General features: G+C 33.1%; 4 protein-coding genes across 6 annotated transcripts in view; 3 read left to right on the top strand and 1 right to left on the bottom strand.

Annotated features, from left to right (window-relative positions):
* The first annotated feature begins 600 nt into the window (after positions 1–600).
* On the top strand, positions 601–3,378 carry LOC125048858 (ATP-dependent RNA helicase p62-like). Its single transcript, XM_047647793.1, has 5 exons — positions 601–819; positions 904–1,818; positions 1,991–2,223; positions 2,427–2,605; positions 3,114–3,378. Exons 1-5 carry the CDS (start codon positions 767–769, stop codon positions 3,267–3,269), a joined length of 1,536 nt encoding a protein of 511 aa, XP_047503749.1. The 5' UTR covers positions 601–766; the 3' UTR covers positions 3,270–3,378.
* Positions 3,379–3,470: 92 nt separating this feature from the next.
* On the top strand, positions 3,471–8,093 carry LOC125048859 (testis-expressed protein 47-like). The gene is made up of 6 exons (XM_047647794.1): positions 3,471–3,733; positions 4,414–4,581; positions 4,926–5,138; positions 5,365–5,520; positions 6,396–6,549; positions 6,959–8,093. Exons 1-6 carry the CDS (start codon positions 3,656–3,658, stop codon positions 7,129–7,131), a joined length of 942 nt encoding a protein of 313 aa, XP_047503750.1. The 5' UTR covers positions 3,471–3,655; the 3' UTR covers positions 7,132–8,093.
* Positions 8,094–9,983: 1,890 nt separating this feature from the next.
* LOC125048857 lies at positions 9,984–12,223 on the top strand. Its single transcript, XM_047647792.1, has one exon. The coding sequence runs from the start codon at positions 10,382–10,384 to the stop codon at positions 12,149–12,151; it is 1,770 nt and encodes a 589-aa protein (XP_047503748.1). The 5' UTR covers positions 9,984–10,381; the 3' UTR covers positions 12,152–12,223.
* A 1,989-nt stretch (positions 12,224–14,212) lies between these two features.
* The window catches only part of LOC125048625 (ADP-ribosylation factor-like protein 4C), a 47,930-nt gene continuing 39,174 nt past the window's right edge, over positions 14,213–22,968 (bottom strand). For all 3 annotated transcript variants that reach the window (XM_047647393.1, XM_047647396.1, XM_047647395.1), the window contains 2 exons: positions 21,027–21,079; positions 14,213–16,198 (listed from right to left, as the gene is read on the bottom strand). In XM_047647393.1, the coding sequence (XP_047503349.1) occupies positions 15,507–16,136 (630 nt within the window). In that variant the 5' untranslated portion in view covers positions 16,137–16,198; positions 21,027–21,079 and the 3' untranslated portion in view covers positions 14,213–15,506. The remainder of the gene's footprint in view (positions 16,199–21,026; positions 21,080–22,968) is intronic.

Below are 22,968 nucleotides of genomic sequence, written 5' to 3'. Positions count from 1 at the left end.
TGGTTCAAGCCCGTAATTCGTCTGTCGCCAACCCCTTTCCTGAGGATCTTTAAAAATTCCGAGCCACGTTTGTACTTGTAAATATGTCCGGAAAACGTGTTGGCGGACTGCGCTTTCCGTTGGTGAGAGCAGTGAAAGATTATTCGTCTTATTTGTTTTTGATTTTGCAAAGCGGTGGAATCGCAAAATATCCATCGTTGTATCCTGTTTCCAACCACCATACAGAGCGATAAGGAAGAGCGGTTCGGGTTCTTCTCGAGGGTGCTGGTGAATTTCGCTGACTTTCCGATATTATAAAAAGACGATGTGGTGTCACAACCGCTGAAAGCATGGATGAAAATCTGAAAGAATGTTCTTGAGAACATTATTACTCTCCGAATAGTTTTGCCGGTGTTTTGCCTTTAGCTGGTTTGCGGAAAAAAATATTTTTATTGTCCAGTGCAAGTCCGCAAATTAAAACCAAAAGATCGATATCTTCGCCGACGATTTCCATAGATATAAATTCGAGTTGGCTGGCAATATTCATTTTGAATTGTAAAACTAAGTAAGTAATCTGTGACACGGTTGACGGTGGATTCAGGATTGGGTTATGACTTATGAGTTATGACTTATGGTTATACAGTATACTAAGTAGTAACCTTAAATATTTTTCGAAGCAGTTATTTAAAAATAATATGTTATCAGCTATGAGATTGACTTTTAAGTGAAAACAAGGCAATTGTAATATTGTAATTTAATTCACAATAAATACGTGAAAATAAACATCATGGCTCATAACTTGGCAAAAAATATTTTGAGGCAAAATCATTTCTCAATTCTGTAAGTATTTATTTTATTTGTTCTACTTTAAATAAGACATAATTTTAATTCAATACAAATTACTGAAACATATTGTTATTTTAGGTGGTGTCCTAGCGTGAAGAACTTTACAACTTTCAAACACATAATTCAGGCTGCAATATCGTGTGACCATGCTGTTTCAAAATTGACCTCAAATCAAAATCGAATCTACATAAAGAAAAGATTTTATGCAACTAACACAGCACAGAAAACAGATGAGGAGTACATAACTGATAATAAGATAACAATTCTTGGTGAAGATATACCCAGTCCTTTTCGAGATATAGATAGCTGTGGATTTCCAGAATACATAAAAACAGTGTTGAAAGAGCAAGGCATTACAACTCCAACTGTAATACAGTCTCAAGGTTGGCCAATTGCATTGGCAGGTAAGAATTTTGTAGGCATTGCACAAACCGGAACTGGTAAAACATTAGCTTATCTCTTACCAGCAGTTGTTCATATAAAAGAAACTGAAGGTAGACGGGGTAGGGGTCCAAGAGTTTTAATTGTAGCCCCAACAAGGGAGCTGGCCCGTCAGATTGAAGAAGTTGCAAAAGAATTTCAAAAGTCTTTAGGAATTCGCTCTTTGTGTATTTATGGTGGTGTCAGCCGAAGTAGACAGGCAGAGGAGTTAAAGTATGGAGTTGATATATTAATAGCAACACCAGGACGACTTAATGATTTCATTGATAGTAAAGTTACCAATCTGTCAAGATGTAACTATGTTGTATTGGATGAAGCTGATAGAATGTTGGATATGGGTTTTGAGCCACAAATAAGAAAAGCACTTGAGGGGGTACCCTATGAAAGACAAATACTAATGTTCTCAGCTACATGGCCTAAAGAAGTCCAATATCTTGCTAAAGATTATTTAGGAAAATTTGTTCAAGTTAATGTGGGATCAACTGACTTAACAGCAAACCATAATATTAAGCAGAATTTCTATGTTCTTGAACAAGACCAGAAAATGGATAAGTAAGTCATCATAATGTATTGTATTTTCTTCTTTCTTTTAAGCAGAAGTAACCCAAAGAATTACCATATAATAATATTAATTTCATAATATTAGTTGACCATTACAAATTTTTTTCAGACTGAGTTTTTTAGAGTATATGAGTTTATCTTTTAAAACATTTTTTTGTTTCAGGCTGAAACAAATAATGCATGACATAGCTGGTCAAGGTTTTGGTAAAATTCTTGTTTTTACGAACACTAAGAGATTTGTGGATAATTTGACACTCTCATTGAGAAGAAATAAATGGCCTGCTGTAGGTATTCACGGTGATAAGTCACAGGCACAGAGGGACGTAATAATCAATAAATTCAGAAGTGGTACAACCAATATTCTGGTTGCCACAGATGTGGCTGCAAGAGGATTAGGTGGGTCTAAATTTTTTTGTAAATATTCCTGTTATTAATGAATATGTATTTGTTGACAAGTTTGGGCAAAATGAGAATCTTACACTTCTCCTGTTGACTATCAGCTACAGTAGCCACTAAATACTCCGGTTTTATTAGTAAATTTTTGTGATTTTCAAAAATAGTATTTCTTAACCAATTTATTTCATGTTGATATTTTTCAGATGTTGATGGAATTACACATGTGATCAACTATGATTTCCCAAATACTACAGAAGATTATATTCACAGAATAGGGCGGACTGGCCGTTCACAAAATAAAGGTGTTTCTTACACATTCCTTACAACTGAAGAAGGACGTCATGCCCATAGCATAATAGCTGTTTTAAAAGAAGCCAAGCAGGTAATAGTTTAGGAAAATAGCCCCTTATATAAATAAACCTCATTTTATTCTTACAAAATGAGATTATTTGAATTTCAATAATATAGAAGATTAGCTTAATTTGAAGCTAATTAATTTGTACCCATTATATATATATTTAATATATATTACTTATTTTTTACAGTTGTAGCTATCTAAGTTTTTAGGGTTTTAAGGTACTTAAGGTTAACTTACTTGCATATGATGATAAATTGCCACTGCAGAAATTAATAGTTCTAATCAAGATCTCTATATTATGACTGTTTATTTGCTCATAAAAAGCTAATCTTGGTCTCCGTTTTTCTAAAGCCTTATTATCAATAAATCTATATAGAAATATTTAGCTAGGAATTAAAAACCCCCACTTATGATCAAAATATTGGTTATTGGTGAAGATAAGTGTTAAACCCTAAGTTAAGATATTGTTTTATTCGTTTTTTTTATAGATTTTTTAAAATAAATATATAAAATATGTTTATTCTATTTTCAGGAAGTTCCAGAGGAGTTAGAGTTTTTAGCAAGAGATTTCAGGAACATGAAAAATGTCAATACTCATTTGAAGCAAAGACCAAAACCGAGGAATTATAATTTTAGAAATAATAGAAATAATCGATGGAATAATTATGATAGAAATAATTACTATTAACATTGGAACAAATTGGTTTAGACTTAGTTTATTTGCTTTAGGTGAATACTGTGATTAATACAACCTTGTAGATGATATTATACTTGGAAAATAAACTTGGTAAAATTTGCTGGATTTTTTAATTACTTTATTACAAATTAATTAAATAATTAAAAATTCAAGAATCATTGTGTCACCCAGCCTTTTTTATGTAGTTATGATTAAATTTGATTACAACAATCAATTTGACAAACTAAGTGTCTTAAGTATGTTATCTATGGACTATTCTTAAAGAAATTAAGATTAATCTGCGTAACCAGTTGCCATGGCAACGGCATTCTTGCGTTTAAGTTTACATTGCATAACATTGTAATGTTACCTAGAAAATAATGTAAATTTATATCGATATGGCTGCATTGCTACCAGATTTAGATATTAGGACTGTTCTAAATGTTGTGGAGGAAAATTATGAAAAACAGAAATTGGTAAGTACTTTAGTAATTTAATTTACTCTTATACTTGTTTTAAAAGTTATTTAATTGGTAATATAATTAATATTGATAAGATGACAATTAAGATAAATATCTTAAGCCTTGATTTGTACCTTATTTGGTAAATTGTTTCTACAAATGGCTAGTAGTAACAGGTATTTGTTCCTTATAATATGATAATTTTTTTTAATATTTTTGGAAGACTTAAGTTATTCCGCTCAGATTTAGAGTCGAGACTTAGCACTAAATATTGTCTGTGGTAGTTGCTTATCACAGATTTAATTTGGTTATGGCTTGTATTCACTTTGATTAGTGATTAGTGCAGGTGTGTAGTGCAAGTACTGTCCAATTCTTGTTTAGTGGCTCTGTTAAGTAAATTCAGTTGTCGATCAGCAAGTTTGGACGAACACCGAGAAGCGCGCTTGCAATTGGAAGAAGCAGTGCTACCTGAAACCGAAGTATGGGTTCGAAAATGCATTAATAGAACACCCAATTATGGCGCAAGCTACTCTATAAGGAATTGACTGCTGAAGATACGGCGAAATATTACTTTGCTCACAGGTTGACCATTATTTTTGTTTATTACGCAGCCAACTAATCACCTGCACTAATCACAAATAAAAGTGAATACAGGCTTTTATATAGAGTACTAAATTATTTTTGATCAACTCCAGAAAACATTTGCAATACGTATGATATATGCCGGAGAACATTGTCTACCAAAGGATGAAATAATAAAGCACTTTGAACAAACGATACAAGATGTGAACTCCACATATTGCGAAATTAATGTTTATGGCTTATTACTGGTTTACGACAGTTACTTTGTCCATATTGTTGAGGTTGGTGGAACTTAAAATTACTATAAAGCAAAAGTAGAACGGCTCGTAGTAAAAATTTTACGCTTGGAGGCTTTTGGCTAAAGTTTTATTAACTAGGGGAAACGGCAACTATTTCTGGCTGTGCCAGGGGCGCGTACTAACTTGCTCAGAGATTACACACTAAATGTCGTGGTAATGACTAATGACTGATCGAATTCACAAGAGTTGCATTGTCAACAATGTTGTTGTTATGATAAGGTTTAGCTTAATTTATTATTTTCTATCTAAAAAGAATCGTTAGAACTTCGACCCACTTTATTGACCGACTTCTTAAGACCTAATTTATTAATGTATGTATCACTTAGGGCTCAGAAGACACAGTTCACAGGCATTTAAGGTTCCTTTTTAATAGTGAAGTGAAATGGATAGAGTATATGAAAAAACAGGACGAAGAAGCAGCCAATATTGATGACGAGGAAATGGAAGGAATAAAACTGCTAGAGGAGCCCTCAGAACCAGTAGACAGAAAAATGTTTAAGCGCTTGAAAATGTTGATTGTTTATCATTCTATAACAACGGTTAGTAGATTGTTGAGTATGAATTAAATAATTGAACATTTTTGCTACTGAACCATTTTGTGGAATTAAAATAATTTTGAGGTTGTGTCAATGCGTTAAATTGTAACTGGGTTATTATATGTACTCTTTTTACTTATATTATTACTATGAATTATCATTACTTTTGTACCAGAACATCAGTTATTGGTGGAAATATACCTAACTTTTAATAGTCATTGTTTTGTAGCGTTTATTTGACGATTGGCGTGCAATAACGGCGCGCCCGCCTTCACTTGTCGGAAAGCTCGACGTGTTCGGACCTTTAGCGGATCACGTAGAACAATTAAGAATTTGTCTTGACAAAATAAGGAAATTTTGTGCCCTTGCCCAAGACGATGAAGAGGTGAGGTTGATCGTAATTCACTTAGATGCTTAATTACTTTGATAAACTGAATGAATGATGATTATAATCAACATAATTGAGGAAGTACGTTTGAATTTCCTTGCATAAATAAAAGATTTACCCAAATGAATGGGAATTAATATACTTTATTAATCAATAATCAGTCTAATTGGCCCGTTGGAACTAATATAGTAAATTGTCTCTTTTTTATCACAGTGTACAAAATTTGACAGAAAGATAGGAAATAACATTTTAGTTAAAAAGTATTAGTAAATGTTTACTTATACTTTGTAACTAAACTGAACTTTATAGTCTTAGAGTTTAAGTGTTGTTTAATGATTTGCTATTTTAAAAGAGTACCGAGAGTTTTTTACGCCGGCTTTTTCTCTCGGACTACACCCTCTGTCTTCTTTGCCGATGAGTAGGGATGCCTACAGATTCAAATTTAATGACGTGGAATAAGTGATAGCTGTATCTTATGTTCCATAATAAACACTTTTTAACATAGGTAAACGCGTTAAGACTTACCTACCTACCATATACTGCTAATACGTGTTTCATTAAACAACATTAACAATTTGCATAATATATTATCTTCCATAAACAACATATTACTGTATTAGCTCACGCTAAGTCACGTGATCATTTTCATACAAATTTGTTTGGCGTTATTGGGTCTCGCCTGTTTTTAAGCGATTTTGTCTCAATATCATGTAATTTGTGTCCAAACTACTAAACACCTTTTTAGTTTATAACCTAAGTATTAATAATAAATAAATATAACCCAAAGAAACAAATAGCGGTAGGTATTTTAATTTTTAGGTATATTAACGAAACGTGCGTGCTAAAGAAATCGAAAAAAATCACTTTTTCAGCTCTCCTTCACGGGTCTCAGCGCGAATGACCCAAAAATGGAGGCGTTACCAGAGATTACGCTGTTGGATTTCTTACTTGCGTCACAGCATATACTGGATCTTCGTCACGTCGTTCATTTGCATCGACGGGTTGATGATTACGCCTTCTATTTCGGTGATTACCTTAAATATTACATAATTGGAACCCAGTACTTCAAACTTCTTCAAAACTTTATTTTTTTATTATTTAAAATTGTTTACAACTTGTGTTATTGTAACTTGTGTTATTAGTACCAAATATTTTCACGGAAAAAAATCATTGTTACTATATTTTGTCTTTATGTATATTTTGTTTTACTTTTATGAATAGTATAGATTATTTTTCCAATATTTCGGTTTTCATTTAATTTTCTAACAAACATCGCCTTGTTAAGTTTTTTAAGGAAAAAAATTTTACGTTTTTAAATGTACAAGGCATATACGAAATGGCCTCGCTGATTCAAACAGAGAGAGTAATATTATCCTTTTATATCAAAAATTGTGCTTTTTAAAAGAAACAGTATAACAACAACATTTCTTTACAGAAAAAGTGTGGCCACTACCAACGCACTTTACGCCAAAACTCTTGTACAAGTTAAAGGTAGACGATTCGTTTGTGGAACCATTACCAGTAATGCCATGGGAACTTGTAAAGAAGGAAGTCGCAGAAGACGAAGAAAGAGAAGAACAACAGAGTGGTAGTTCGTCCAGTGATTAATGTTTAATCTGTAAAATATTTCTGTGATTTAGATTATGAAATAAAAATTAGCTTGTGTCATCCGGCTACTCGCACTCGGATCATGCCAATTACTAGTTGGTAAAAACCAAATAAAATAAATGCTAATGTAAATTATGGTCTTAGAAGCGTCATTCTATGGTCAACACAACACGAGAGCTTAGCCAAAATTTGGTATTACATAGAGTGTAAGAGGCATCACTAAAGAGCCGCTAAGTTATACTTGACAGTATTTAGTTGAAGAATATGTACCAGGAGTGGACACATTGTTAAGGAATTATGATGATAATTATAATCTTGCACCAGTGCATCTTTTTAAGCGTTGGGTATCATTCCATCACATAGGTACCAATTTAATATGTATAAAGTAGTAAAAATCACGAATTTCCCTATTTGTCTTTAAAGTCTAATCTGAATTGCGTTTCTTACCAACCTAGAATGATTGATAAAAACGCAGTTCAGATTAGCGTGGACTTACGATTAAATTATTTTATATTCATGACAGAGCCAAACGTTTTATAAACAGTATAAAAGAAGATTTATACTCGAATTAAGTACCAAAAATAATACCTTTGCATGTTCGATCTTGCTTTCCCAGTCCCAAATACACCTAATATCTGATTCATTGAGGAAATTATATATTTAGATGTTTGCCCCTAATAAAGAAAATCAATTTTGACGCTAACGAACAAAATCGTCTAGTTCCAATGTTTCTTCATAGAAACACTGGATCGGACATCCGATGTTTTTAATATACCTAACCCCTTTTTTAGTTCACAAATATTTTAAGAAATCTTCTGGCTTATTATTAAAATAAAGTTTTCTTAAGCTTGTTAACTCGCAAGTTACAATTTGAATGTGCTTAGTTTGTTAATATTTTCATGAAGTAGTTGCACACAATGATCATGTCTATCTGTATTTAATAAAACTTTTTTGTTAACTTATATTGGATGTTTTATTACATTTCTGAATAAAATTAAACTAAGCAGCTAGTTTTTTTCCGGTTCGGTTGAAAAGTTAGGTCAATACATTGTAGTATAGCAACCAGTTTCCACAGAGATATTGATATAATTTGTGAAAATAAAATCAGATTTTTCTAAAGAAACTCGTATCTCTTCTAAAGAACAGAAACTTTATAATGGAGAAGAAAATTAAAAGAGATAAACAACCTTGTGTCAAGCTTCCACTAATAGACGGCGCCAGTTCTGATGGTAGACGTACAATTCTTGATACAGATCCACATTTTTACTCTTTGATTGACGGAAGACCTATCAGACCAAACAAATCTATACTGAAATATAAACAGGACATAAGAAATATAGCATTAAAACGGACGGTTTGCGGCTTTTTAACTGACGAAATATTACGAATAGACAGAGAAATTGAAACAGAGAGGACAAAATATGAAACAGCTTCGAAACATTTTGATGAATATCAATATAGCTTTGATAAATTCTTAGCACACGATAATAACAAAACGATAGCAATAATGAGAAAATCTGATAACCTATCAAAAGATTTAACTAAGCAAGTTGAAGAACACAAAGCAGCTAATTACGAATACGCAACACTCAAATCTAAATTACAATATATAGAAGAGACATTACAAATAATGGTTTCCTTTCAATTTTTTTTATATAATGCAGCTCCTATTATGTGGCGAGAAACAGTGCCAAAGCCAGTCGATAAAGCAGATATTTTGGAATCTGATTCAAGTATATTCTCAAAAATAGATATAAATGCTGTAAAACTAAGATTAAGTCAACTAGTCCAACCGTGTCTTTATTTCGAAACTCCTATACAGTTGCTTAATGTTTTCAATACTCTAGAGAAACAGAATTTGAATTACTTACTAGTGACTGAGGAGTTGAATGCGGAAAAGCAACGGTTTCTACTGTCTGTTAAACGTTTGAAAATTCTGATGGATATGGAATTAAATTTTATTCAACAAAAGGTATTCTTTCTTGCCTAATTCTTAAGTAGTAATATAATACAGTATTTATACAATATTATTTCAGATACTTTTACACTTGAACATGTTTATATTTCTATCATCTCATTCTTTTTAGACATCTGTGTCATTCCTCTCTGCACTGTGCCACGTTTCCTTAATCTAGTCTATCCACCTTCTAAATTGTCTTCCTCTTTTGCATTTATGGTATTTCCTTGCTCCACCATATAGAGTATTTATCAGGTATTCTCCAACTTATTTCTGTAATATAACTATTTATGATGTAGGCAGAGATAGTTTTTATTTATTCAGTTTGGAAAATCCAAATTGTAAACTTTTCTGTTACCAATAGGCATATACGCTTTTCTTCTCTGATTGTCTCAATGCGTGTGTAACATACCTTATATTTTGTTTTCAGATAAAAGAAATCGACGATATTATCAAATGCAACGTATCAAGAGAGTTAGAGCTAAAAGATGCATTTTATAAACTTCTTAATAAAAATATTAAGTATTTAGTATCATCTAAGACAACTCTTCAGATTTTCAACTATGTTGAATTTGCTTTTGAAGAAATAATTGCTCCTAATGAAACCAATCTCAGTTCTCTGGAAATGATGTATTGTCTTGAAAGAGAATTTAATAATATAATGATAGATTTAACAGCATTCGACTTAAATGATGTTAAGGTCATAGAAAAGGAAATATACAGCGAAGGGGTTTCACAAATAGTAAAGGCTAAGTTGGCAAACAAATTGCTGAAAAATGTTGATAAATTAAATAAACGTATGAAATCAGCATATGAACCCTCTAAAAGACCTCTTAAAAATTAAATATTCGTTAAATTTAAGCTATTATTATATAATTAAGCTATTATAAAAATGAATCCAATAGAAATATAATGTTAAAATAAACTAAACAATAAACATGTAACCTTGCGTATGCATGCTGTGTATTAAATTTATCCTAAATTAAATGTTCGTAAAAGGTATTCTTGATTCGGATTGGAAGTCACAGAAGACTGTACAGAGCTGCGACTATCTCATTAATGGTCGATGGGACGTCACATAACCCAGAACAAAAACAACTCGCAGTCACACTCAAAGAAGTTTAATTACTTGTAGTACTATAAACCCACAAATAAACGTTATTTTTCTATCATGTTATAGATCTGTCAATTGCACTGTCATTTAAAAGACAGAAATCAACAATTTTGTAATGTATTGAGGAATTTTTAATGATAATTGTTATAATATTTATTTGATATAAGTAGTTTTTAAAAATGTCGTGTCTAAAGGAGGAGCGGGCACCTATACGCCCGTTGAAAACGTTGGACATTATCTTTCGTCGCCGTTATGTTCCAAACACACAACATTACTATACTAATCGAGTTACAGCTATCAAGAAAGAGGAAAGTAAAACTAAACCATCTCGGCCGTTTGGAGTTCCAAGATCTGAAAAACTTCTCTCTTACATAAAGTATAGTGATCGGAATGAAAAGTTAATATCCAAGCGACGTCTATCGCAACCTCTCCATCTGAAAGATAATTTAAGAATTGCAGCTACTAGGGATATATCTAAGCGACTGTACTTACAGGAGCCTCCTGATGATGTAGAGACGGTTTTGAAAATCCACCCTGAGTTCTATACTGTGATAGAAGGTCGCCCCTTACGATGTTTTGATGATATAAAGGTTTACGTTAGTAATATCCGTAATTATGCAATGAATCGACAGCAGATTGGATACAGAAGAGACTTAATATTAAAAATAGATCAAAGCTTGGCAGAGGAAACTGAAGAGCATGACAGAATTATTATACAATTAAAGCAACACATTAAAAACTTTCAAAAGTTTTTGACGGAAGATTATAAAAACGCATGTGCAAAGGTAGCTAAAACAGAAAAAGTTTTTGCAGACTTGGTTGCAAAGAACTCGGAGTTTTTGGGTTACGTTTCAAAAATTACTCTATTAAATAATATTTTATTTAAATTTGATGCCATAAGGGGTGTTTTAAAAATTTACAGAAGTTACTTAATATTTGTTGCACCTCTTTCTTGGAGACAGAAATATGATGAAACATTGAGAGATAGAATTCAATCAATACAGTTTGAAACAGGCGAATTTGTGACGGATAACGATTTAGTAGAAACTATGGATATTGATAAAATGATCGAAGTAGCTAAGCAAGAGCTTCGAAATCCTCTTCCCGCAAACATTTATTTTAAACGACCTGAGCAGATGCTGTATTTATTCCGAATAATGGAATTACAAAGCCGGGAATACTTGATTCAACTTTCCAAAACCGATGCGCCATTTAGAATTTTACAAGATCGTATAAAACAATTGAAACAAGTGACGAAACAAGAACTTGATCATTTTCAGTACTACATTAATTTTATCAACAACGAAATAGCAAGAGAAACATTCAACGAAAATTATTTAAGAGATAAGTTCTTCAGAATCTTAAGTACCACATTTTACGATAGCGTAGCAAGTCCAACTACATTAAAACTTCGAATATGTATTGAATATGTGTATGAACAAGTTTTCGGTAAGTGCGAGGAAGGGCACCAAAGTATACAAGATCCTATGAAAATATTAGAAGTTATGTATGAAGATTACAATTTGCGATTGGATTCTCTGGACTTTAAGATAGTCAATCAAGCACGAAGCGATTTCTTTGCGCAAGACTTAAAAACGATGACTAATGCATATAAAGCACAGCGAGAGTTAAGAGCTTTTAGAGAGATGACGAATGCCATGAATAAAGCATTTTTACCACCAGCAAATTATACTAGGCCAGTTCTCAAGAAATTTTTAGACAAGAAAAGCAGAATTGCGTTAGCAATTACAGAAAGAAGAAAGTCACAAATTACGAGTGGAGACAGACCGAAACAAAAGAAGTATAAAATAAGTCCAGAAGAAAAGGAAGGTCTACTTTTCTTTACCAATTGGTGTGAAGGTACTAATCCAGCACCTTATTTGGAGGAGTACTACAAGTATGTTAAACCTTCTTTTGAGTGGGTACCTCGTAAATCAATTTTTCCCTGAAACGATATTATGATTTCATATTTTTTTTAAAACACATGTAAACTATTTATTAAATTGGCAACTATAAAAACACGATGGCTTTTTATTCTAACGTAGTTTTTTAAATAATACTTATTTTTATTGTTGTATTTTGATACAAATATTGTCTAACATGAAGGCTAGTTATCGTCCTTCTATGGCCATAGAAGTGAAAAGGCCGCCGCAATATAAATATGAAGTTTTAGACACATTAAAGCACGAAAAAAAACTAAGACGCCCCGTTAAATTCTTTGCCAATAAAAATGATAGTAAATTAAATATACCAAAAGAAGAAATAATGCCCGTGCGTAAATTAAAACGAACAAATGTTTTATTACCATTTAAATTATTTATGAAAAAGCAAGACAGTATTCGATTTAAGAAACGTACTGCGATCAGTATATATGATAAACAGAAAATTTATAGCAGCCGGCCTTTAGAAAACTTATCCAACATTGAATCTTTTGTGAAAATAAACACCATAACAGACACAGATACAAATTTCTACAAATGTGCAAATGGTCGTCCCATAAATTTTAAAGATCCTGTCTTCAAATCTCTGAAACTTTTTTATAATGATTATATAAGAAGACAACATGAGATTGCATACAAGAAAGATTGCGTTTTAAATATTAATATCAATAAAAGGAATGAGGAACATATTTACGATCGGAGTACACGACGAGTTATAAGCCAGGTGAATTATTTTGACACATATATATCCGAAGATTATCGCAATTCGATGTCTCTTTTAACAAAATGGGAACAACTAGAACAAAAAGTTGACTTAAAAATAAATGAACTTTATCATTTAGCTAATGAAATATTCAGCATTAAGTCTCGTATAATAAGTTTAGATTATCAATATAGTCAGCAACAAAAGTATGGCAGATTTTTATACTATTTATCTCCTCCAACATGGCGATTAAACAATAGAGAGTTTGCAAGATCGGTAGAAATTGAAGCTAAAGGTTTTGACTATGGTGAGTCCCACGATGAAGATACATTTGCGATAATATTTGACAAATTACGTAGTATTTGTTTCGGGCAGCCAATAAAACCTGTACTGTATTTCAGTTATCCTCAAGATCTTGTAGAAGTTTTCGATACAATGGAGTATCAACAATTACACTATTTTACGCATGTTACGCATTTAACTCCATACATAGAAAATTTAAAAGACAACCTACAATGTCTTAAAGATATTATTGAACAAGATAGTGTGTCTATCTTAAATTCGGTGAAGACGTTTGAGACAAATTTACAGTTTTATGAAGCAAAGTGTTCACACTTAAAATCAAAGTTTTTTAGAATATTATTTGGAATGTTTTATGATTCAGTTGGTACGTTAGACGTCTTGAAACTAAGGCTACATTTAGAGTTTTGTTTCGAGAAAGTTCTCTTAGATAAACCAATGAACATGGGTATAGTTTCGGTGGCCAAACATCTTGAAAGTTTTTTTGTAGATTACTCATATCGATTGGATAATATACACAGTGAAACAGTACGTCGAGCTGTGTCAAAATATCAACAGATGGAAAACCAGAAAATGGTAAAAGCTAAAAAAGCGTCTAAAGAGCTACGACTTTTCAACCGATTGGAAACACAATTACTTCGTGCTCATGGCTTTGGATGTCCTAAAACTTCAAGTTCTCAAAAAGTAATTCGAGAGAAAAGAGTTCTTAATAATTGTTTACGAAGTAAAATCAGCCCAAACTTGGGTGATTTTAAGAAACATGAGTCCTTGACAGCTGATGAAATAGAATATTTGGCGCTTTTTACTGACTGGACTGAGAACGAAGATCCAGCTAAATATATCCAACGCTTAAGTAGATAATCTCAACTGCTGAAACTATTTATTACGCTATTCGGACATTTGAAAAAAAACCATTATTTATTAATTCTCTGAAATATCTTTGAACTTGTGGCGTAATAATTAACAGGTAATTAATAAAAGCGTTTGACAGAGTGAATATATTTGGTTTTTATTTGTTTTCAGACAGTATTGTAGTAAATGATCATGTGAATAATAAAATAAAATTATTTTAATAAAAACAGACTTTATTAAGGGAATCCATATGTAGACAGAACATTAAATGTACGAACAATACAATAATAATGCATCAAGTGTCAATAAAATAATCTTTTAACAAAATATAATATGACCTACACTTACAAATGTTTGGTTTCTTGGTATTGACGAATAACTACAGGTTACGGAATTTACATATTTACATGGGTCTTACAACAAATTATGGTAGAAGCGTTATTAAATATAATAAATCTAAATGTCTCCTAATAGCTCTAAGAGTAAATAAATACTTACTTAATTCACATATTCAAATGATTAGTGTTGTGAAATAATGCAAGAACAATCAGAGGTTTAGTAATAAAAATTCACACGCTCCTAATTATATGTACACCTTATGTACAAGAGTTACAGAGAAAACATCCAAAGCTCTTACAATAAAGCCCAAAGATTAGAAACAAATCTTAAAAGTAATATTTTTGGATCAAAGCTGAGTTGGAGAAAGTTCGAAGAAAACGATTTCGGTACACATTACCAAGATAAGTCGTTTAACGTTAAGTGAATTCATATATTTTATTAGACGGATCAGGTCAACAAATAAGCCTTTGAGGATTTATAACACAGATAAATAACAATAATTGTTTATAACAGTAACTACTATGCATCTTTCTAAAGAACCTTCGGTAAATAATTGACAAATAAATGTGATTGATCTGCATAAATTAGGCGCACTTTTTGTTCCGAAGATCTTGTCCTCTATGCTGCATAGAACTCATTTACATTATCTAATTATTCACGCAACCGAACAACTGTCGCAAAAGCCATCTAACTCAACTTGCTATATATATCTAAATCCTTGACTAAAATTATTGGTTTTTATATTATTAAACATTATTTTAGTCTGTTATTAATGGTCCCACACAATTTTGTGAGCCAAATTAACTTATTTGCTTATCTAGTTAGCTTTTATTTGGGGATTACATAATCAGTCCTACAATCATGACACAAAATTAATTCGCAATAAAACCTCATGAGCTTCCTCATTTCCTATCTAGCTATTTTCAAAAGAAAATGACTAGTTTCTATATTAATTTATCAAAATATTCGTTTCCTTCAAAATGTTCAATATAACTTGAGCAACATTATGATGGAATATTTTCATAAGACGTTACACATCTATAGTAAAAACAATATTTGGTGTTCCTACCGTGGACGTGGTTAGCGTATTCATACCACGTTGGTATGAAATGCTTATTCGTTCAAAATATCGATAAACTTTAACCATATAGCCTTAGCTGTACAAGTAGTTTATCTAACCCGCTTCTTTTGTAATTTCGCAAGTTTTCTTCTCTTGAGTATCATTTCATATAACGCGTCCAATCCTTCGTGTAGACCTTCTCCGGTAATAGCGCAAGCCGGCTGGACGTGCCATGAATGTGCATCTCTAGATCCGTGAGGAGAGGAAACTAATTCATGAAGTCCTAACAGTTTCTCCAGCTCTCGTGGTTCCTTTGCCCCTGGCAAATCCTGCTTATTGGCTAATACGAGTATTGGCACACCCGTGTTATCCGGAGACTTTGCTGTTCGTATAAGTTCCATTTTAGCTTCCTCCATTCGCTCTACATCTACTGAATCTAAAACAAATATTATTCCGTCTGTGCACCTCGTATAAGATTTCCACAGAGGCCGCAGTTTTTCCTGACCACCGACATCCCACACAAGAAAGTTGACACCCTTTGACTTTCCAATGGTTCCTTTAACTTTCTCGCAGTTAAAGCCGATTGTGGGGACTGTGTTCAGATATTGATCGAATTTGAGTCTGTAAAGGGCGGTAGTTTTTCCCGCGGAGTCAAGTCCAAGCATAACAACGTGTAAAGTGCCTTGCGCGGATGGCAGCGCGTCGAGCAGGCTCGAATTTTTGCCCATATTTGCACCCATGCTGCGTTGCGATGGGTCCACTATCTGACACTTTCATTTGATCGCAGCATTATGAGCGCAACCTGAAATGATAAAAATACACAATTAGATTTTTTGTAAATATTATATCCTTCTGAGACAGAGAGACCAAGACTCGAATTTCTTATTCATAGACAAATAGGGCGGATTCCTATATTATATTCCCGGTCCGAGATAGAAAAATCGATAAGGTCTGTTTATTTTAAACATGCACATTCTCTATTACACGTTCTCATAAAATTAAAGCCAAAGCAAAAACTACGAGCATCAAAGCTCATTTTCGAAAGATAGTACTTGAAATTTATTATGCATCGTAACTCGTAGCGATACTTAAACCACTTTAATAAGCAGTTCAGTACCAGACAACCTATATTAGAATTCAATAACGGTGCTCGACTATAGACGTGCGGGGGGAGAGGTTGTATAAAGAGTATACCAGTACAGACAAAATGTCGCCACGCTGCCCTTATAGACGTTACAGACCTTTCACATCTTGAATGAAGTACGGTACAAATTGATGCTCGTTGGGTACGGCTTACAGCTTCTAACATTTAAATTGTGAACCTTTAAAATATTATTAATATTTCTTAATGACGTTTTTACTTATTAGTGTAGAACAGACTTATAAATTTTGCACAGTTCCGTTTTAATATAACCTTATCAACTTGGGGTCGAATCAGAGTATGCTCTTAATTACTACTTCTAGACGGTTTTAGAGATTTTATTCCAATGATAAAACCAGACAGATGACGTTATCTTTTTAACTAAAGAAAAAACTTGTATTAAAATGCTTTAATACTGCGATGAAGAGTAGGATCGCGTCAGCATCAGTCGGTTCGACGACTTTTTGCACGGTTTCTGCGTTCAGAATCGCGCAGTTAACTTTGCTTGTTATTTTTGACTTTGTCGGCCAACGACCTCCGCGCAGTACAGCAGACAGAATTATTGTATTAATACATTACTGTACCGTAATGCATTTAATGTTTCTAATGAAGATCTAACTACATTACTAATAATAAAAATGAAAAATATTACTGTTCTTGCTTTTAAAACGCAGAATTTGATAAATTTATAGGTTATTATTATTTAGTGCATTGGTTCATGTTTAGGAATTTAGTGTATCCTACAACTATGAGTTAATCCGAAAAGCATAGTGTTCGGGAATTTCACATGTGAATCAGGAATGATTATTATTGGTTCAAAGAGAATGCTTCATTTGTAATCAGACACTGATACACTATAATAAAAAGTTGACCTAGTTATGTCTGAACATTTTTAATTCGATGGATGAAAGTGTAAGCTGATTAGTTGTAAACAGGTGCAGAATCGGGTTAATCTTCGGTGTGGTTTCCTTTATTTAAATTCGAGGTCATTGCAAACGGATCCTCAACATGATCGACCAACTAGTTGATGAACTTGTCTAACTACTTTTGTTTTTATTGGGACGGTTTCGATAATGTGCGCTTTATCTTTGACCTCGTCGTTAGCCTACATTTTATTTACCACTTGTTTCGTAATATTAGCCTGTCGATAAGATTCTTTTACTTTCAAACTATCTGATGCTAGCTTGGCAGAAACAATTAGGATATATCATAGTTGTAAATCTTCATAACCTATAATAAATCTTTCTCGCGTTTTAAGCATGCCAATTAACAAATCCGTCGGTATTTTCACATTTACGAAATATTCTTGTATATATAATATATATAATATATTGTTTCTTTTATAGTTATGTGTGGAAGATAGCGCAAGGAATATCGCAGATTCATCAAGTGCAATAATTTATTTATGTATTACCGTATCGAACTTTAAATTATCATCACTCATCATGGTGAGCGAAGTCAACTTGAGGTCGAAGTCAGGTGAAAGCCTTAAAATCTTCTGTAATAACTACTTTCTCTATTTGCCCTTAGGCACACCCGAACGAGTTGTATCAGAGTAGATATTTAAATAAATTTTATTGGATTTTAGAACATTATCCTTAAGCTCTTTGTGTCCTCACTCAACGTTGTTAGATGCATATAGAAAGTATGAAATTATATTTGTTTATCATAGCTAATAAATTGCAAAGCCCTTCCGGCTACACTACTTATCAGATGACTATGCATTTTCGTATAGATAGGGCTTTGAACAACACACGATATTTTGTATCACTATTCTACTTTCCCAGGCGGCCTTTGAGTTTTGTAGAATAAAAGAAATTTTAAGTTACATAAGAAATTGTTAGATTATATCATTATATCTTAAATGTACGGTTCAGAACTATAGCTGTCTTTTTTATATAACTAGATAAAACAGAGACAAAAACGTGACTGATATATTACGATGTTAGTCCCATACTGAACATGTCCTTACACACTTCCGTATACGTCGATGACCTGTCGCTATTGAGATTGCTAGAGCACTAACCTACTGAGTTACAAATATAAGAGCTTTAAATTTACTAGCGGTACATACAAAATCGTATTTTGTTTATTAAAAGTAAACTTAACAGATAAAAATGCATTGGTACATAATTTAACATAATAGAGAGATTTCGTTTTCGATATCGTCCATAAATTACGTGAGGTGTTTTTTTTAATTTCCGGTATCTCCCTCCCCGCCTGGTGAGATGTCGTGAGATTTTATTCAACCCCCTCCCCCAGCCCCCAATCTCACGTGAGATTTTTCAAAATGTGGGTTTCTTACGTAAACGCGTAAGGAGCTATCTCTTTGAGCTCGGAGAAGTCAAAATAAGACGGAATTCGTACTTTTGAGCTCGAAGAGCTCAAAAACAAAATAGGAAGTGAAATATTTAGCGTTTAGGTATGGAGTTAGCGGGAAGTTGCAGAGATGGCCTTTAGGGTCAACCGTTTTCCTAATATTTTTTTTTCGATCGAAAAAAAAAATTGTGTGATATTTGCCGAGACCCCCCCTCCCTCCAACCTAAGATTAAATGAGATTTGACTCGACCCCCTTAAACACCTCACGTAATTTATGGTCGCCCCCTGATTGAGAATCGTATTTGATATCGTATTTCGGGTACACACATACAATTTAAAATAAATTAATGGTATTATTTTTATTAAAAGTCAGGCTATTTTACATATGTACAGTGCATATCCAGAGGGGATTAAAACTTCTACACTGTGTTGTACTACAAAATATTTTGTGAGATTCCGATTTCATTCAAATATGGGCTTGAAGAACTTTAAGACTGAATAATAACAAGAACTACTTTTAATCCAAAATATGTGTGTGAGTATTTATTTTCTATTAAAATATTGTCCAATATAATTTACATAAATATTTAATCATAAAAAGATGAACTTTCTCTAACTTTCTAACAAATATTTCGGTACGATTTTGATTTGATCATTCTGTTTGGTACGCACCATATACAACTACTTTACGTTAAATGGTAAACGATGAAATGGAGTCAAACATAATTATCATAAAACTACCTAAATAATTAAACAATTATGCCTAATTATGTATTAACATTGCAGCGATTAATCCCATATTGACCCAGTCGAGTTAGATTATCCGCGAAAGACAAAAAAAAACGGTAAACGCATAGCCAGTGCAGACAGAGCAGCAGAAATGCTGCTGGTACTTTGTAAACAAAACTTCGCAGTCTTGGGATCAGGTGATACAAAAAATTGAACAAATTGTGATCGCAATTGTTCTTAACAGAAACCGGCACTGGAGTTGATAGTTACACATACCCTCATGTTCGCTATTAGGTAAACATCACAGTGGTTTTAATTCTCTGCCCTAGTTAAAATTATTATGCAAATATTATTGAATTATACATGTTGCATGCATTGCATATGTAGTTTGAACCGTTAATTTATGCAATGGCCAGAGTAACGGGTCGATCTAAAATCTATGAAATTCGATACAAATATAATTTATTTAGGTTAAGATTATTAGCGTCTCAAGTGGTTCCGTTTTTTACGTTCATCAGCTCCTAGAATACAGCGATGGTACTCTGTTCCAATGGAGACACTGATATTGAGTAAGTGTGGAGTTTCTTGCCCATTCTTCTCCACACGAAACTACCTTTAGGAAGGGGCAACTAGAATCTTCTTTATATTTTTTTTGACGTTCAAAAGTGCCATTTTAGATGGTCTAATTGAAATAAATGATTTGACTTTGACTTTGAGTTTTTGTAGCGCTCGATCCCAAGGTGGCGACAGCGCTCCGGATATCAAGAGAAGTACGTCGAAGTTCCATACAAAAACCTCGGATCAGTATCGCTTTTGGAAGTAAGAGAGTACGGATGGAGCGATTTTCAATATTCTAAAATGTATGCCATTTTTAACACTGGGTTCTATAAAAATGCATATCCTAAACGAATGTTAATTGCTAAAGCTCTTATCAAACTGTACAATATTCAAATGACACTAACGGGAGTACAAAACTGTATTATTTTGTTAACGCTTTTTTCTCGACATATACTAAGATTCTATTGGCTATTCTTCTCAAACCCTGACTTTTTCTATTTTTATTAATTCTGTAAACGAATTATCTGAGCTCACAAAAACCACCTGTTTTAAAGTAATGTATTTATAATAATGAAGATTGATAAAGGACCTGTGACTTGTGAGAAAATACAATAGGTAATTTTGTGACTAAAACTGACTAAAGATGTATTATAAAGACGTTTTAAAACTACGACAGTCGAATATTCGTGATAACTCCAAGATCATTATTATCTTTTTTACGAAAGCATAAGCTAGTTACTAAAATATACCCAAAACGCGTTACAATACGGTACGGTAAGGAACATATAATGAGACACTGAAATTCTGATTTACGCGTCTTCGAGTAATCAGAGATAATACACAAACTAATCGGGAACTTCCTTATAATAATTAATATACTTACGTTTTATATGGGCTGAATATATTCCGTAAAGTTTGAACGTCCCGGGTAAAAATCTGAAACAAAAGATGATAAGGCTTAATGTAAATATTTACGAGCGAATACTAGATAATAGCGGATGACAATTTCCGTATCTCCCCCTCACGTAATTATGAAAGATGAGGACTTCCACCTTCCTCTTCCTAGACACGTGCTGATTATGGCAATTACACTAGAGTTGCCCCTATATTTACCGAATAAAGTTACTCTGAGTTGTTCATTACGTGTTAACAATTACAAAGCCGTTTAAGTTTAATGCAGTCGTTACGTAATTGGGCATTTATTTATAGTTGGTACATTAAATATATTTCAATATGATTATCATAAAATATATTTCAATATGATTACGTAGTAAGTTAACAAAAACTAAATGATTTTAAATATACAAGAAAGCTAGTGAAATCATACTTTAAGTCGCGGTTAAATAAAAAGTTGTGACCAAAGAAATTTTGAAGCTGAGGAAAACATCAAAACTAATATCACAGATCATTGTTATTGACTTTAGTACATTAGCTTGTCATTGTCAAGATTGTTCTTCGTCTATTAGAAAATATCCTAAAGGTGGGAACTGACCAAAGTTACGAGGTGTAATGTAGCATTCGCATCGAGCGTGTTACGCATTGAGCATGTTACGCTGTGTTCTAAAATCGGCGTAACATGCTCGTCAAAACTCTGTGCTCCACTTTCGCCGCCAGTGTTCACGAGATGTGATAGTGATAATGTTGATATCTTTCATTCTATTTAATTATTGTTTCATCCAAATTAAGAAGAAGAACAAATGTTACTGGACATAAAACTTATTTAAAAACACAGGCGTATGAGGTGGTTTGTTATTGATTGCAATATTAAAAACCAAATGATTACTGGACAGTATAAAAACTTTGTACGCAGGTCTCGATTTTGAAGAACTGTTGAATTTAATTGGACCAAAAGTACTTAAAAAAGACACAAGTTATAGAAAATCATAATCATGATCACTCGCGACGTGCGACGCGTAATTACTGAACCGCGTAACAGTCAAAGGATTCGCCAAAAAACCGACAGCCGGGTGGAGCACGCAAAGCGAGCAACGAGCGGCTCGTTGCTCGCTGGTTTCCCCGTAAAGGTCGATTTACATCAAACGAGCGAATGCTCATTCTATCCCCACTACATCAAATTCTTCTAGTGTAAACAGGCGTAGAGCATTCTTTCGTTGTTCTTAGTGCGTTCGCAAAGATTCTATAGAATATTCTAAGAATGCTCGTTCGCTTGATGTAAACGGCGCAAGAGCGCGCGAACAGTTGCTTAGAGCGTTCTAGCGTGTTCGGACGTGCTCGCGCCACTGAGCGGTCTTTTCAAAGCGTTCTTGTGTTCTAGCGATTGTTTACGTATCTTATCGATTAAATTATGGATGGTCTCAAGAAAAATGTTTATTAATGATAGAAAATCGCAGTCACTGCTAGTTTGTCATATGCAGGAATCGAGTCTCTAAAATTCGTACTTGATTTTCGAATTTTTTCGATGGTCAGAGATAGTAAATGATCAAAATCCTCCGGCGCCATTCTACAAAAGTTTTGGAATTGTCCACTTTCTTCTTGTTTTCGCATATCCGTCATTGTTTCACCTACATTATCCAGTGTCCTTCGATGCATTAAATTTGTAACCCACCAACGTCTCTTCCTTCTTTTATTTTTGAGTTTTCGCGACAAAATAATAAATGCAGCACTTGCAATAATGATATCGCTGTCAGAGTCAGACATAACGAAGCACTATCAATACTAACCACAGAATTGACACGAATGAGCAAAGAACATTCGATCTAGCTTTTGTTTACACTAAAAGATTACGAAAGAATGCTCTTGTTCTAGCTCTAGCTCTATGTTCGTTTGATGTAAATCGACCTTAACACGACGTACTGACTGCACGA

Source organism: Pieris napi, chromosome 4 (assembly GCF_905475465.1).
Source record: "Pieris napi chromosome 4, ilPieNapi1.2, whole genome shotgun sequence".
NCBI classification, from domain to species: domain Eukaryota; kingdom Metazoa; phylum Arthropoda; class Insecta; order Lepidoptera; family Pieridae; genus Pieris; species Pieris napi.
This window is presented reverse-complemented; position numbering and strand designations above follow the sequence as displayed.

What these genes read in the sequence shown, in the direction of transcription:
- LOC125048858 (XM_047647793.1), top strand. Translation starts at nt 767, where the DNA reads ATGGCTCATAACTTGGCAAAAAATATTTTGAGGCAAAATCATTTCTCA. An exon ending in CAAAATCATTTCTCAATTCT is followed by an intron (nt 820 to 903) that starts GTAAGTATTTAT and finishes TTGTTATTTTAG; the next exon opens with GTGGTGTCCTAGCGTGAAGA. An exon ending in CAAGACCAGAAAATGGATAA is followed by an intron (nt 1,819 to 1,990) that starts GTAAGTCATCAT and finishes TTTTTGTTTCAG; the next exon opens with GCTGAAACAAATAATGCATG.
- LOC125048859 (XM_047647794.1), top strand. Translation starts at nt 3,656, where the DNA reads ATGGCTGCATTGCTACCAGATTTAGATATTAGGACTGTTCTAAATGTT. An exon ending in ATTATGAAAAACAGAAATTG is followed by an intron (nt 3,734 to 4,413) that starts GTAAGTACTTTA and finishes GATCAACTCCAG; the next exon opens with AAAACATTTGCAATACGTAT. An exon ending in ACTTTGTCCATATTGTTGAG is followed by an intron (nt 4,582 to 4,925) that starts GTTGGTGGAACT and finishes TGTATCACTTAG; the next exon opens with GGCTCAGAAGACACAGTTCA.
- LOC125048857 (XM_047647792.1), top strand. Translation starts at nt 10,382, where the DNA reads ATGTCGTGTCTAAAGGAGGAGCGGGCACCTATACGCCCGTTGAAAACG.